The 14,512-nt window shown below is 50.5% G+C and overlaps 4 protein-coding genes across 4 annotated transcripts; 2 read left to right on the top strand and 2 right to left on the bottom strand.

The window, feature by feature from the left end:
* Positions 1–273: 273 nt before the first annotated feature.
* On the bottom strand, positions 274–1,847 carry C8Q69DRAFT_133753 (FAD carrier protein). Its single transcript, XM_028625336.1, has 2 exons — positions 1,227–1,847; positions 274–1,179 (listed from the first exon to the last, which is right to left on the bottom strand). Exons 1-2 carry the CDS (start codon positions 1,696–1,698, stop codon positions 407–409), a joined length of 1,245 nt encoding a protein of 414 aa, XP_028487019.1. The 5' UTR covers positions 1,699–1,847; the 3' UTR covers positions 274–406.
* Positions 1,848–2,408: 561 nt separating this feature from the next.
* C8Q69DRAFT_504042 (ubiquinol-cytochrome c reductase complex 14 kDa protein) lies at positions 2,409–3,219 on the top strand (the record flags this gene model as incomplete). Its single annotated transcript, XM_028632555.1, has 4 exons — positions 2,409–2,524; positions 2,707–2,815; positions 2,882–2,935; positions 3,127–3,219. The coding sequence occupies 4 exons, from the start codon at positions 2,409–2,411 to the stop codon at positions 3,217–3,219; spliced, it is 372 nt and encodes a 123-aa protein (XP_028487018.1).
* Positions 3,220–3,795: 576 nt separating this feature from the next.
* On the bottom strand, positions 3,796–5,071 carry C8Q69DRAFT_504041 (putative DNA-3-methyladenine glycosylase; the record flags this gene model as incomplete). Its single annotated transcript, XM_028632554.1, has 3 exons — positions 3,796–3,856; positions 3,927–4,049; positions 4,128–5,071. The coding sequence occupies 3 exons, from the start codon at positions 5,069–5,071 to the stop codon at positions 3,796–3,798; spliced, it is 1,128 nt and encodes a 375-aa protein (XP_028487017.1).
* Positions 5,072–10,301: 5,230 nt separating this feature from the next.
* On the top strand, positions 10,302–11,654 carry C8Q69DRAFT_441570 (hypothetical protein; the record flags this gene model as incomplete). The annotated part of the gene is made up of 3 exons (XM_028628760.1): positions 10,302–10,359; positions 10,447–11,299; positions 11,360–11,654. The coding sequence occupies 3 exons, from the start codon at positions 10,302–10,304 to the stop codon at positions 11,652–11,654; spliced, it is 1,206 nt and encodes a 401-aa protein (XP_028487016.1).
* Between the last annotated feature and the right edge of the window lie 2,858 nt (positions 11,655–14,512).

The following is a 14,512-nucleotide window of genomic DNA, read 5'->3' as shown; positions in this document are numbered from 1 at the left end:
AAAGAAACTGTACATGTATTGAGGTGCTTGACGTGAAAGGATGTAAAACACGCAACAATAATAACCGGCAAGGAAAGGTAGTAGTCTACAAAAAGAGGACAATGAGTGTCTAGACTCTATGGTAATGTTACTTGGCTCCATCAGGAATCGCAACAGATGATTGGCCGAAAGATTTCAGTGCTTTTTCCGGACATCCGGGGATAAATTCCTTATTGAGAAATATGTTCCCTCTGATTGCTTGTCTCGGGCCATGTATCTTCGTCATTCCAGCACTAGATATGGCGTCAAAAAGTGCCTGAGACATTTTGCCTACTCAAGCAGATGGCGGCTATAGATTGCCGTCCCCATTTACGCTGTCTCAGATAGCAACGCTTGACTGTATCCCCTCAGTCAAGTGTCAGCTGCGTCATAGAACAGCATCCCCATCTCCTGTCTCAATTGAAGTGAGCTTCTTCTCGCCCTCGTGCTGGACCCTCTGTATCGATTTCTGCAGATATTCGTAGGTAAGCATAGTCGTCATGGCCGCTGGTACGGCGCGAACCAGATTGGTTCCAATGCCCGAATAGAATGCACGCCAGCCCTCCTCTTGCAGTATCGTCTTACACGTGCGAATAACGCCTTGGTAGCGAGGACGGTTACGCATGCCATCCGACGAGGATGGACCAGAAGGCCGACCGCCGTCTTCAGGATGGTGCAGACCGCCACGAAACGTAATCTCCTCGGGGGACGGTGCTGGAACAGCCCTTTGTTGCGTCTGAAGCCTCGTCCGTAGAACCTCATGAGGATATGTCATGGTGCTTGCGCAAACTTTGCTCAGGAACGTCGCAAGAGAAATCCCTACCCAGTGAGAACTGCCATCTTCAGGGTGTTCGCCGATACCATATCCCGTAAATGCCATCTTCAGGTACTCGTAAAGCGGGAATTGAATGGCCACATGCGTGAGTCCCAACAAGGCCGGGGTGAGTCCGGAGTAGAAGGAGCGAATACCTTCAGTCATGTACATCTTCCGAGCGGCGTCTAGTGTGTTCTTGTAATGCCATGGGGCTACGTAGCCATCGGAGATTTTGGCCACTCTCTGAGACATCAATCTCGTCTTGATGACCCAGATCGGATTCGTAACGACCGTCGAGCACGCTCCTGCTGTGATGGAGGCATAGCCACGTGCTAGCCACCAATTATCTGTACAAATGTCAGTCAACGTAATAAACGGGCTGGCATTGACCGACCTGTCTTCTCATGGTAGAACTCCCGAGATCGGTCATACACCGTCAGGTATACAGCCCAGGTTGGCAGGTAACCCATCAGCATCGGGCCCAGACCACGGTATAGACCTCGAACACCTTCTTCCCGCCATATCATCCTCCCGGTCCCGATCATTCCACGGTATAGATTCGACGGCTCTATCATCTTCCCACCTCTCCGTACAAATCCTCCCTGCGCCTGCAGCTTCGTCTTGATCACATCCAGTGGACATGTCACAATCCCCGATGCGACACCTGCTGCTGCCCCGCACAGGGGCGTAATATATGCGTGCGGAATCCGCGTGGTCCATATCTCGAAGCGCGTTAAAGAGGTCGCATGCGGTGGAGGAGTAACATGCAAATAGACATCTGAGGGAGGGTAGACATCCGCGTCTGGAACTCTGGGACCTTGAGAGCTGCCTGCAGCCCCGGTGGCATCCTCGCGCTCTTGAGACATTGTTGTACCAGGTCTCCTGCGAGTTCTTTGTCCGTCTTGGTCACCGGGGGCTCACGGACCCGAGCATAGCGGTGCTCGACCCGGAACCCAACACCTAACCCTCGCTGACAGGAGTAGAAAGATTCCCCAGTCGTAGTATTCACAGGATGACGGATCAGCTGATTGAGGCGACGATTCGATCTGCGAAACCTGGGACGTCGAGTAAATGTGCGTGTGACCTGTATGTGTCTACCCCGAAATCAGATAACGTCGTGCGGGGTTCCTTTCAGTATACAGCTCCACGATGGAGCAGGCCAGATCAGCAATTGAAAGAACTCATTCCCCCAAGATGACAACAGGGTGGTCGAAGTGCAATCCGAGAAGCCGTCGAGTGTGAGAAGTGAGCAGGAAGCAGGATGATGTAGGCGGGATGAGCGCAGACTGTCGGCAGTACAAGTGGAGAAATCCGTGTTGGCAGCCTCAGGCACCGACTTGGTCCGAAATCCCGACTGCGGCTCCGCTCGGCGCACCCGTCACGTGTTGATGCCTCGGGCATCCAGATTCCGTTTTGGGAAGCCGTCCGGCCGGGCTTTCGTTTTGCACAACCGCCAACGTCGTCGGGTCATCTTGATCTCCAGTCTGGCTGACCCTTCCCGCGATTCTTCTGCCTCTCCACCCCAACCACCAGGTGCTCAATTGGATTGATACGCCATCGCGTGACATCTATCACCATGTCTGCGCCTTCTCTCGCCAACTACATCGTCAAGCGCCCTGCGCTGACCCGCTTCCTGATGCCCATCGCGGAGTGGTACACCAACGCCGCCGGCTACAGGAGACTCGGATTGAGGTAGCTCCCCTTGGTTCCCCGGATCAACAGACAGGATTGTTCGGTGCTCGAGGCAGCAGATGCAATGGTGCCAGCAGGAGCATGTCCAATTGGTACCGTTCCGCTGCTCTCGACATCCATTCAATCCCGAATCCTTTGCGACGTTCTCTTCCCTCTTAAGGGCCCGACACTGATTGCTTCAGATTCGATGACTTGATCCCCGAGGAGAGCGAATCCGTCCAGACTGCCATCAAGCGTCTGCCCCCCAAGGAGGCCTACGACCGTGTCTTCCGTCTCCGCAGAGCGTTCCAGGTTCGTTGAGATATCCTGATTATCATAACCTGCAATCGCCGCTGACCATGGACTCTTTCCATACAGTTGTCCCTTTCCCACCAGCTTCTCCCCGCTGCTGAGCAGACCAAGCCCGAGGAGGTGAGAAATTTCAACTTTATCAGTTCCCCCGTAGCTCCAACATGTCTTCTGGCCCACCGACCAATCCCGTTGCACGAATTTCAAACCCCGGCTATAACCAGCATTTCTCGAACAACGCGCACGGGGACGATACTACGTTGATGGGGAAGCTATTTTATGACAATCCGATGCTAATTGTTCTGAAATTACAGGATGTCGAGTACCTCAGCCCCATTATCCGCGAGGTCGAGAAGGAGCAGGCTGAGCGTGAGGAGCTGGACAGCATCATTGTGAAGCGGAATTAGGAGGATAGAGTTGTAAAGGGGAGTGCGCAATGTGAATGAATGGACAGCTGCTTTTTAGATTGGTCTGCTTGGCTTTGCACTGATCGTGCAATGCTGAGCGACCCAGCCCTGTCCTGCATTCTTCAAACCATGTACCCGTATTGTACAAATCAATATCATGTCATCGTCTCATTTGTTTAGAACTGCTTTCTCTTGACAATTGTCACTGTCGAAACTGATCCCGCTTGTGGAGGGCCACCAGGAACCAAATCGTCACTATTTCTCTCGTCTAGGCAAACCGTCCAAAAATGACCCCAAGCTAACTAAGCCTACGAAGGCTCTTCAATTGCACCCAGCGTGATATCACTAACCAATATACGTGTCAAGCATTCCGTTGCTATGTCTCCAAAAAGCCGACCTAACTAGAAACAAGCAATCCGGCCGGCTGGTCAAACCCTGTCAGATATAGCATTCAGAAAAGTATATACATCATACCGCCCGTATTCTACAAGTGCGACCACTTTGTATCAGATGTGTGAAACACGCTTCCAATGACCCAACTCGGCGTCTGTGTCTAATGGGTTCGCCCTCTTTCATCTATCCCAAGGCTTCTACGTTGACCTCTTCGACGCGCCACATATACCACATAAATAAACTCCTGAACTCCGTATTAGTGCGTGTGTTTTTAGAGATTGCCAGTTTTAGACTGATTGGTTTACTCAACTTACCTATACGGGGAAAACTTAGCCGCCAATTCCAGCATGTCCTTCTCAGACATATATTTATACTTCCCACCTCCCTTGGCTTTCAACTTGCTCACGTCTCGGCCTACGAAGGCAGCGCAGCCTCTCCTATGCATAGTGTTAGAATAGGTTCAGGTCAGAGCGAAAGTCATGAGGCAAGAAGACTTGATCGGGGAAATCACTTACTGTACACCCAGATCAGTGGTCGAGAAGACATCAGTCCGTTTCAGACCAAAGAGAGCGAACATCTCGACGCTCCACTTACCCAACCCGCGGACAGCCACGAGCTTCTCAACAAGCTCCTCATCAGAGGCCTTTAGCAATATCTGCGCGCTCAACTCGCCAGTCGCAAATTTCTCCGCCAAGCCTTGGATGTACTCAGCTTTTCGCTGTGACAGACCCGCTGTCCGAAGGGTGGCAATGTCGCACCTGGCGACTTCTTCTGGGGTTGGAAACCGCAGCGTTCGCAAGACTTCGTCTTCCACATCGTCGTTGAATAGAGAAACGAACTTGTTCTTGATTGATTTAGCAGCTGCACCAGATACCTGTTGCGAAATGATGCTACTGGCTAGACTCTGAAACGGGTCGATCGACTCCGCCAGTCCCTCGGGCGAAAACATATGACAAGGGTGCTTGTCTATAAGAGGCTTCAACCGCGGCTCTATGGAAATTAAGTGATCAACTGCTTTTTCTAGGAGATTCCCAGTCGTTGCCGTCGGACGTGGCAGACCAGTCTTGCTGGGAGAAACGTCTTCTGCTCCTGGTTGATATGCCACCAATGATGACCCATGTGGCGTGAGGAGAGCTGCATTTGTTCTATGAGGGTCAACAGGACGGTCAAGAGGCGGTGGTGTGGACTCCAGTTTAGCTGTGCCGTTTGTAGACGAGGCAGCATCCTTCGTTCTGGTCTTTAGATCTGATGCTCCAAAAATAGCCGCATATGCATCTGTAGTTTCAGATGTGGCCGTCGTTTTCTTCTTTCCTGCCTTCGGGGCTGTCTTTCGTGCTTTGCTGACCCCATTGCTCTGGACCTTACCACTCTTCACTTTGGTGGCATTTGACGACGGTTGGGCTGTTGCTGACTCTAGTCCACCAGCAGCAAGCAATCGAGCTGAGCGCCTTGGAGCCATCCTAACAAATGATGAAAACGACGCTATAGGGACGACGGGTCGGAAAGCATGAGCATAGGCAAAAAGGAGTCCGACAGCCACTTTGAATGTTACAAATGTAGCTGTACTCGAAATGTGAAGTGGACGATATTGCGCGACTTATGACCTCATACTGCGAGAGATCTCAGCTCCTATCGTCAATGCACTGCACGCTCTCCTCTCATGGTACACTAGATAGACATAGTTATCAACGTCCATTACAGCACGTCGGATCTTGATGTCTAGAGCTGCTTACATGAGCAAAGAATTGCCCAGTAACGATACGAGACTCGTGACCCGTCCCCAGGCTTGGCTTCTCCGGTCGCGAAGAGTGACACCTGGGCACGGGACCATGACTTCCCAGTGGTTACAGACTTCCCATCTCTAACGTGGTAAGCAGTGATAAATAGATAATCTTAACTCACTCAAGGCCTGGGGATTCTAAGTATCAAGGAAATTCGCGTAACTCGATGTCCTCGTATGATTGGAGCCGGCTCCCCCTGAAAAATCACCAATATGAAGCAATTAAGCACAGCCCTCTATTCCTTAGCATAGCCTCCCTCATTAAAACCATCTATATCAACCTTGTGAATCCCCAGACTTTTCTTTAAAGTAATATGACATCTCCCATATCATTTAATTATTATTCAACCTCTGTCATTCTCACTATGTCGGTCCCGCTTGGTTTCGATAATATTCTCTTCATCCTGAGGAGCTGTCGCTCCGGATTTCGATTCCTAGCGTCGCCATTTAGACAAAATCGACGAAGCAAAGAGTCGGAGCGAACCTAAGAATAGCAACAGCTCTTTGGCTGATTGTTGGAAACTCCGCATTTTCTGTTACTGCGTAAGCTCCCTATGACTTATCCATCCACTTCTAAATAGAATCTCCAGGGAAATCTATAGAGTCTCAGATCGACTTTCTAACGATACAATAGACGATGGTCTCTGATAAGATCAGATCGTATAGAGACTGGTAAGCGACAACGCGATCGGTTACTCAAACACCGGCAACCGAAAACTGATTGAGGGAACACACAACAGGCGGAGGCATATGTTGATTGATCAGAGAGGTCTTTCTTTTCTCGGGTTGGACCACCATGAACCATCACCACCTCTTTCCACCTTGGCTATATAGTCTGGGAATAGGGCTGATTGGCAGGTCAATTCACTTGTGCCTTTCGCTGATCTAGTGGTAAACCGCCTACCCCAGGCCGATATGGATAAAAGTAAACTTAAAATCGGATATCCTTTTTCAAGCGCCAATACGAACAAGGATGTCAAGGATGGGCAGATGATGTAACGCAGAAGTTGTGAACGGATTATAAAACCGCCTTATAAATATCTGTGCCTGTAGTAGTAGACATTGAGGACGTGCTTTTCAATCTTCCAGCTCGAAGTTGTAACATGACGTTTGACTGTTAACTCTGCCTTTTTCTGAGACGTCGATAGGTACAGCACCAGTGATGTAGGCTGAATGAAGGCGATTCAGATACTTATTCTAGAAGAGAATAGGCCACGCGCTTTGCAGGTTTCTTTTTCCTTTTTCCTTCTCTCTTTCTTTCTTTCTTGCTTGCTTTTTCTTGGTACCCTAGTAATCTTCATCGAAATCTCATGGCATCTTGCATCGGTCCGCCCCTCATGTTCCTCGGGAACGGTAACTGGGCGAAGAATGGGACAACCTACTGAGCTGAGCCATTATTAATAGCAACCACACCCATGGTCCTGCAACAGTATCGTTCAATTGGCACCCTGTTATTCTCTTGCTGGGACCATCATCCGATTCCCCGCTAGTTTTCTTAACAGTTCACCGCCACACGAGTTTATCGGAAAATATATATATATGCGCATGATGTAGGTTGACACTAAACATCTGCATCCGGAAGGTGTCCCCAAAATCATATGATATTATGTATTATGGGCAGTGGATTTCTATGATTTGAGGTTTTTATTCGCAGAAGATCATAAATCAGTGGGTTGCAATGCGAGCGGTAGTAGTGTAAAGTGCTGCTACGCGCATGCGTCGTTTTATGTAGCCAATGGAACAGGTTCGATAAGTAGAAGGATCTTCTTGACACTTATTTCTTCTTGATAAGCAGAAGCAAGGGAGACTTTGTTGTTGACGCTGACATTATTTATTTAGTTATAGAACAAGTGAGGCATTTCATATCCCTTTCTGTTCTCGTGATCATTTCTCCCTGTGGCAATTAGAGAGAGGTATGTGATTGCGATACCCGCTGTCAAAGTACCATAGTTCACTAGGTATGCACAGTGATGATAATCATTTATAAAAACCACGGCGGGTTGATCTTTCTTATGCAAAGCTCAAGACTGCAGACTTGACATGCAGCTCGTATCATGTAATTATAATGGCGATATCTCGAACAATGCGGATTCAAATAGTCTCGACTCCCCTCTCGATGTTGCTAGGGTAATAATAATAATAATAATGGCTGGTATGGACCCCTCGTGCAATGTCGCAGCCACTTTTGCCACCACGCCTAGAACAACGTGCGTTGTTTGGATAATATCAGAATACCCACTAACTTATAAAAGCCCGCGACAGCTTGGCTTGTTGTTCGATGGTGGGGGGAGCGTCTTAGTTAATTATGGTATTGTGTCGCACCCGAGGAAAAGTAGACATTGGCTGGTTACTTCTAGAACCAAAACCCTCCTTGGACGCAGAAATATCCTTAACCCCCTGTCCCACAAAGGAATTCGGGTAGCGCCCGAGTAAACAGTCCGGATGCCTGAAGTCTGATGCTATCAAAATCGTGAGACAATCGCCGGAATTTATATCAGGAAACAATAGCTTGCAAGGTCCGGTGCCCCCGTACAGAAGAGTAGATAGACGGTATAGACGGTACATCATGATAATAATAGCCCGTCACTACTAAGAGTTCTCGATTCTGGACGCATCCATTTTATCATTTTTGAACCTGCACAGTCCTTACACATGTCTATGCATACTATAGCGTAGGAGTCCGGTACGGCCGGGATTATGGGCGAAATTCTTTAGCGTCCATAACCCCGGTCGGTTGAAACGGGCCTCAGTCCCGTCTGCAGACAAGCCTTGCTGGAAGCCTGCAAGTCGAGTATTAGCCGGCACGAGGAAAACCGGTTTGTCTTGGACGATGTATGGAGACACGAGAGCAGCGACTTCAGATCTATAATTTCGCTAAGCGATATTAAGATTGAACTGCCGAGGCGCAATGGATCTATGTAGAAGGCCAGCCAGAAATTAGAATAGACATGCAATCACGCACTACCCTCATTTTAACAGTTCAATAGCTGATCTAAGCGTATCTGGTCGTTTCTGTTCTTTCTAAAGAGGGTTTGTCCCCTTTGACCTTGTTGATCCAGTGGCAACTGTTGACTCGTTCGGAGCTGTTTTTTTTTTTTTCTCTTGGCACTGTGTGCATCATGATAATCATCTCGGGATGATCACCATTGACAAGAACAAGAAATAATCATAAATAATTACGGGGCGCGATCACAACAAAATAATAGAGAATCCCGCGAGGATCTGAACCGCAGTTTTGGATACATCTTTACACTAGTGCCTAGTTTGGTCTTGGTCGACTGGGGGCGCGGCCAAAGTCAATCAGACGGGGGCGTAGGCTAAAAATTGACATCCTATTTTCCTGACCAGACCGCGAATTCCAGTACTCGGAGACGGGCATCAGGGGATGACGCAAGCAGTCTGTGTGCCGCAACCGTGGCAGAGACAGAAGGTAAAAAAAACAAAAAAAAGGAAAAATCAGATTGTGTGATTTGTTTAGCGGAATCATGGGGAATGGAGAATCAATACGTTATCTATGCATGGTACTCGAGTAGTTTGCCTGTCAGTTTGGATCGATGGGAAAGATGAGAATACCACCACGGGATGATAAGCTATGGCGCAAGTTGTTTGGAGAGCACAGGGCTGCAATTTCGCAGTCGTACATCATTGTCGATAACGGTAAGTCAGTGGGCCTGGATTCCAGGGGACAATCTGATCGCCCACCAAGCGGCAAACCAGAGCTGGGCGTCATCATTTCTCCCTCCTTTTTCTTCTCCGTGGGGACGTCGGGCTGGATCACCGTCACAACAAGCACCAAGAGGCGGCAAATAATGGGCGATCCGATCATCAGGATCGGTCGATAACCGTCGATGGAAATCAAAAGAAGAGGTCCGCGCGGCTGGGCATCAGGGTGATAATAATAATAATAATAATAGTATGACGGCTGGGCGTCCGACGCGTGCGTAGAGAGTACCATAATAGTAATAATAATACCATACAGTAGCATGAGCCGACGAGGACCAACATACATGGCTGACATGGTTTGGTTTGAGAAACAGGGGCATGACCCATCCTGTCTGGGACTGCGCGTGGTGAGTGGCTCGATAGCAACTCAGAGGAGCAATGGGAGGCCGCATTGGCGAATCAGCGCACAGGTTGTGTCGGTGGGTGGAGCGCTAGCTGGAACGGTTCATACCATAGGAGGACGGCGCCAGATTCCCCGGCACAGGGGGGCCCATGGCTGCTGAGCGTTGAGTGGCCAGACAAGCATGGCCCCCGCCTGCTGCCCAGTCCTGCTCCTTGTCCATGACTCCATCCTCCCCCCCGAGACCCAGAGGGGCAGCAGGCTCGCTGCCGGCTGCCAAACACCCCCAATTTCGCACACGCCTCCTTTCCGCCTCCTCGTCTCGCAGTGAAAGACCTCCTCGTCCCTCTCGTTGCCCAGAAACCTCTCTTCCTTTTCCTTCTTTTCTTTCCCATTCAACGTCGTTAGAGAGAACGCACTTGCCCAATTGGTGCTATTCCTTCGTTGCAGGAACGCCAGCCACAGCTTCTCCTTCGTTCGAAGCTTTCTTCTTCCACTCGTTCAGATTCCCTTTTTCTTTTCGCACCAACCACCAGCCGCGCCCCAGCATCCTCTTTTCTGAAACACCCTGTTACGCATTAAATTAACGACGGGCATATTATCGATTGCCAGTCCATACTCCATATCACCTTTTAATAACGGACCTTAGGTGAGTCCTCGAGTCGGGCAAAAAAAGCTTGTCCTTCGTTTTGCCCCTGTGTTTGTTGTGGCTGCTGTCGACGTGGCCGCCGGAACGTGCCTTTTGTCAACAACAACCTTGGCCAACTTTACTTTGTCTCTCGCTGTCGTCTCTCGTTTCTACGAGCATTCAACTAACTGAATCGCAACCATCATTGTTTAGACAAAATGGTTGTTACCAAGTACATTCTGCCCGCCCTGGCTGCGGCCTCGACTGCTTTCGCAGGTGAGAACTCGCCAGAACCCGTCTTGACGCGAACAGCGAGCCGGACAACAATCGATTGAAAGAATTTGCCGGACTGACTGGTTGTAGTTTCTGATGCTTGCGATGGCTCGTCCGACCCCATCACCATCCAGAACCAGGGAGATGCTTCAGCTCTGAGCAGCTGCTCGACCGTCAAGGGTGACATCGTTATCGCTGAGCACACCACCGGTGGTATCTCTCTGGACGGTGTCGAGCAGATCACTGGTAGTCTCTCCGCCAACGGAGCCGCCAACCTCACCTCCCTGTCTGCTCCCGAGCTCACGTCTATCGGAGACACCTTCAAGCTCGAGGGACTGATCATTCTGACCGACCTCAGCTTCGGCTCTCTGACTTCCGTCGGTTCTATCGACTGGGCTGCTCTGCCTAACCTCCAGGCGCTCTCTTTCACTAAGGGTGTCAGCAAGGCCGGATCGGTCTCCATCACCAACACTGGTCTGACCAGCCTGAACGGTATCACTCTCGACAGTGTTGGTAACTTCGACATCACTGCCAACACTGCCATGGACACCATCAACGTCAACGACCTGAAGAATGTCACTGGTCTCCTGAACATTGCCGCCAACGCTCCTTCTCTGAAGGTTACTCTGCCCAACCTCGGCGGTGCTCAGAACATCACCATCCGCAATGCTAGCAGTCTCTCTATTCCCTCGCTCAAGGAGCTGTCCGGCCAGCTCGGTCTGTTCGGCAACACCTTCAAGGAGTTCTCCGCGGCCAACCTGACCAGCACTGGTGACCTGGTTTTCGACAACAACGGCAAGCTGTCCAACCTCTCCATGCCCCAGCTGACCACGGTCAACGGTGGTTTCACCATCAGCAAGAACGATGATCTCGAGGACATCACCGGCTTCCAGAAGCTGCAGACCATTACTGGTGCTCTGGACTTCACTGGAGAGTTCAACAAGTGAGTGGTTCCTGCGTCCTGCGTGTATATAAAGCACAATAACTAACATCATTTTCTCAGGGTCGATCTCCCCGCTCTGAAGCAGGTCAAGGGTGGTTTCAACATGCAGTCCACTGGTAACTTCTCTTGCTCCGACTTCCAGGACATCAAGTCCACCGTCCGTGGTTCTTTCACCTGCAAGTCTTCCACTCCTGACCCCACCACCTCCGACGGCTCCTCTGGCACCAGCTCTGGTACCAGCTCTAGTTCCTCTTCCTCCTCTACCGCCAAGTCTGCTGCCAGCCTCGTTGACATCAACGTCCCCGCTGTTGCCCTCATTGCTGCTTTCGGTGCCATGCTCCAGGCTCTGCTGTAAATGCAGTAGCCTTGCATGCTTTCTTTCTCAAGGTCCTGTAGAGCTACCCTAATAAGGAACCGTTCCATATCTGTTTTTATCATCCCTGTTCTCATGATAATAATCAAGTGTTTTTGAGCGCAAATTCAACCATTGGGTTTCTTCCATCCCTATGTTACAAGCAAACGTGTCCAAGAACTGGGGTTGAGGTTCGGCTGAATGGCAGATGTCACGCTATTGGGGTCGCGGGTGGGTGACTTCGCAGTCACGCGCCGGGCTAGATAGTGATGATGGAAAGACATGGCACCCAGTCCGGTTCGAGGTAATGGGGTTTTTTATGCGTGATAAGGGCAGTAATCAGAAGGCAGGGGTGCGGTTATATTGCGCAATCCTCTCACATTAATCGACGTTCCTTTTCAGTTCGTAGTGTGTATAGCTAGTTTATTTCCTAATCCAGCCTTGACTGTTAAATATCGGATCCTTGCATGTCGGATACCCCCCTAATGCTGTCAACCTGCCACGAGCTTGTTCGCCCCTTCACACTGTAAAGATGCTCCGGCACTCTCGCCGTATTGGCAATTTTACTCTTGTTTCGAGGAGGCAAGAGTAAAAGGCATGGTCTATCTGGGATCATTGTATATCTGGCCGACTAGTTTGTCTACTTGCTTATAGATAACATAGAGGCTTCCTTGGTTCTTTCCACCATAGATACCAATTAGTATCGCTAATCCTGAGTGGTGACGGTTCTTGTTGGCATAATAATAATATAACAATGATACTACTCTGCGGTCACGGGCATCTCCGTCAGTCTGGATCTGACAGACGTCACGGCCCGTGCCCCGCGAGGCCCGAAGGGCGATCGTGTCAGATCCGCCAACTTACTCCTGAGTTCTCTAAAGCCACCCTTTCCACAATTTGTCATTGACCAAGGCGGCTTAATTATGCAGGAGAGTCCGAGGCCCTTTCGGGGATTCGGGGACTGGCGAACATGGCCCTACTCGTGTTCCTCAGTCCATGACTCCATCCCTACGGTGGACCTTGCGTCTGAGAGATCGTGCCTGGAGGGCGACATTATGCCAGGTACGCGAGAATGAGCTTGCTACACAACGGTCCTTGTACCGGTTCCCAAACCCCTTCTTCGCAGGGTGCCTCATAAAACAGCACGAGCAGCCCTCGTGTCTTTCCTGTGTATTCAATGGGAGAAGGTTGACCACCAGAAGTTGTCTGCATCGCTCTCAGATACTGCCAGAGTCCAACCGCAAGTCTACTTACTACTCTTCATCAATAATGGAATACGAGTAGGCGAACTGCCAACTTCCAACTTTGGCGAGTACGATGCACCGGTGGAGTTGCCATGCGGTTCCGTCGTGTGCTATATCTGGTCTAAGAAGCAGGCTCAGTTCGATTGCATTGAGCAGTCAGTTAGCCCACGAGCAGGCTCTGTCTTGCAGGGTCCGGACGGCTCTCGGACAATTTAGACTCTTAAGAGTCCTCCGGGCCGCCATCCGCTGACACCAGCGAGTCGTGCTATCTGAAGCCGCACACGGCTACAGTGAGAAAAGAGTTGTGCAATTGGGCGCAGACGACCGTGTGGCTGGACTGATCATTATCTCAGCTTCCCTTAGTGATCCAGACGGCTGGGGCCAACCCCGGGCAGATTCTGGCAGAAACGAGATCGAGTCTGAGGAAGACCCTTTCACCCCCTGCAGGTCGTGGCGTGAGAGAACGTGGGTCTATCTTGGTCCTGCTGGAGGGGAGCAAGATCTGGAGGGAGCAGCAGGCGATGGAAGAATATGACAGCTCTTATCTGGACGTGCGGCGTTACTAGTGAGCCGCGCATTATTTACAAATCCCGTGGACAAACAGGCTTCGCTTACCCCCTCCCCCGCCAGAGTCCGCACTCGCAGTGTTGCACGATCTTTGGCTGAATTGGCTCTCCCTTCCGCCCCAGTTCGAGCTGACTAGCGATTCTTTTGCGCTGCTCTCACCCGCTAGCTGGTCAAGCCCAGGTCCCTGGGACCCTGAGTGTTGGGTCCGGCCCCGCCGACGTCAAACCCGGGCCGCTATCGATGAAGACAATGCTCTTGATTGTTGCATGTCAGTCATGCCTTACATACGGATGTTGACCATGTGCTGCCGGTAGACCTTGGTGCCTCGTACTGCCCTCACCTCCTAGCAGCAGCGACGGTGTGATCTCTCACTGCTCGTTTCCCCTTTCCTCAAACCCCTCTCAGATAGCAGTCGACTAACTAGGTAGTTCAATTGGGACACACGCCCTGGGGGGGAACAAGATGACTTCCATATCGAACTAAGAGGGAGAAAGATGTGCGCCAACATAAAGCACCTACATAATGATTTGGAAGCGGAGATCTGACCCAAGCACAACTGACGGAGAAGATCGGGGCTCTCTATAGTACTGTACCATCGTGCTGAGGTCGCTACCCACTCTTCCCACTGGTAACATTATAATAATCTATGATTATTGGATTAATGTGCTGCCAACTGCACCGCCACTGCTGAGCACCGCCTCTTCTGTCTATTAATTTTCTTCAGAGCCTCTGCGAGAGACTGGTTATCTTATCCTTTTCTGGTCGTGAAGGTGCCGGGGCCACGCCGTCTCTATACTGGAAATGGCGTCTAGCGGCAGGACGGGGTCGCCACACAGGCGACATACGAGCGTTTCCGGGGCCATTGCGGGTGATGACAAAAAGCGCCTGGAGATCTGAGACACGATCATGACCTCGTTCTGGTACCCTGTGCGCGATCTCCATGCACCCGAAAGACTATTGATGCAAGGGGAATCTATACCTTTGGCCGGGAACCCGTGAAGCCGGTCACCAATCATATTATTCAATGGCCATGTTTTCAGAAGTAGATCA

Source organism: Paecilomyces variotii (assembly GCF_004022145.1).
Source record: "Paecilomyces variotii strain CBS 101075 chromosome Unknown C8Q69scaffold_2, whole genome shotgun sequence".
NCBI classification, from domain to species: domain Eukaryota; kingdom Fungi; phylum Ascomycota; class Eurotiomycetes; order Eurotiales; family Thermoascaceae; genus Paecilomyces; species Paecilomyces variotii.
Note: the sequence above shows the minus strand (reverse complement) of the source record. Positions and strands in the feature narration are given on the sequence as shown.

Excerpts from the sequence above, each read along its gene's own strand:
- C8Q69DRAFT_133753 (XM_028625336.1), bottom strand. The coding sequence starts at position 1,698 with ATGTCTCAAGAGCGCGAGGATGCCACCGGGGCTGCAGGCAGCTCTCAA. Across the intron at positions 1,180-1,226 it reads GTTCTACCATGAGAAGACAG|ATAATTGGTGGCTAGCACGT; the intron begins GTCGGTCAATGC and ends ACATTTGTACAG.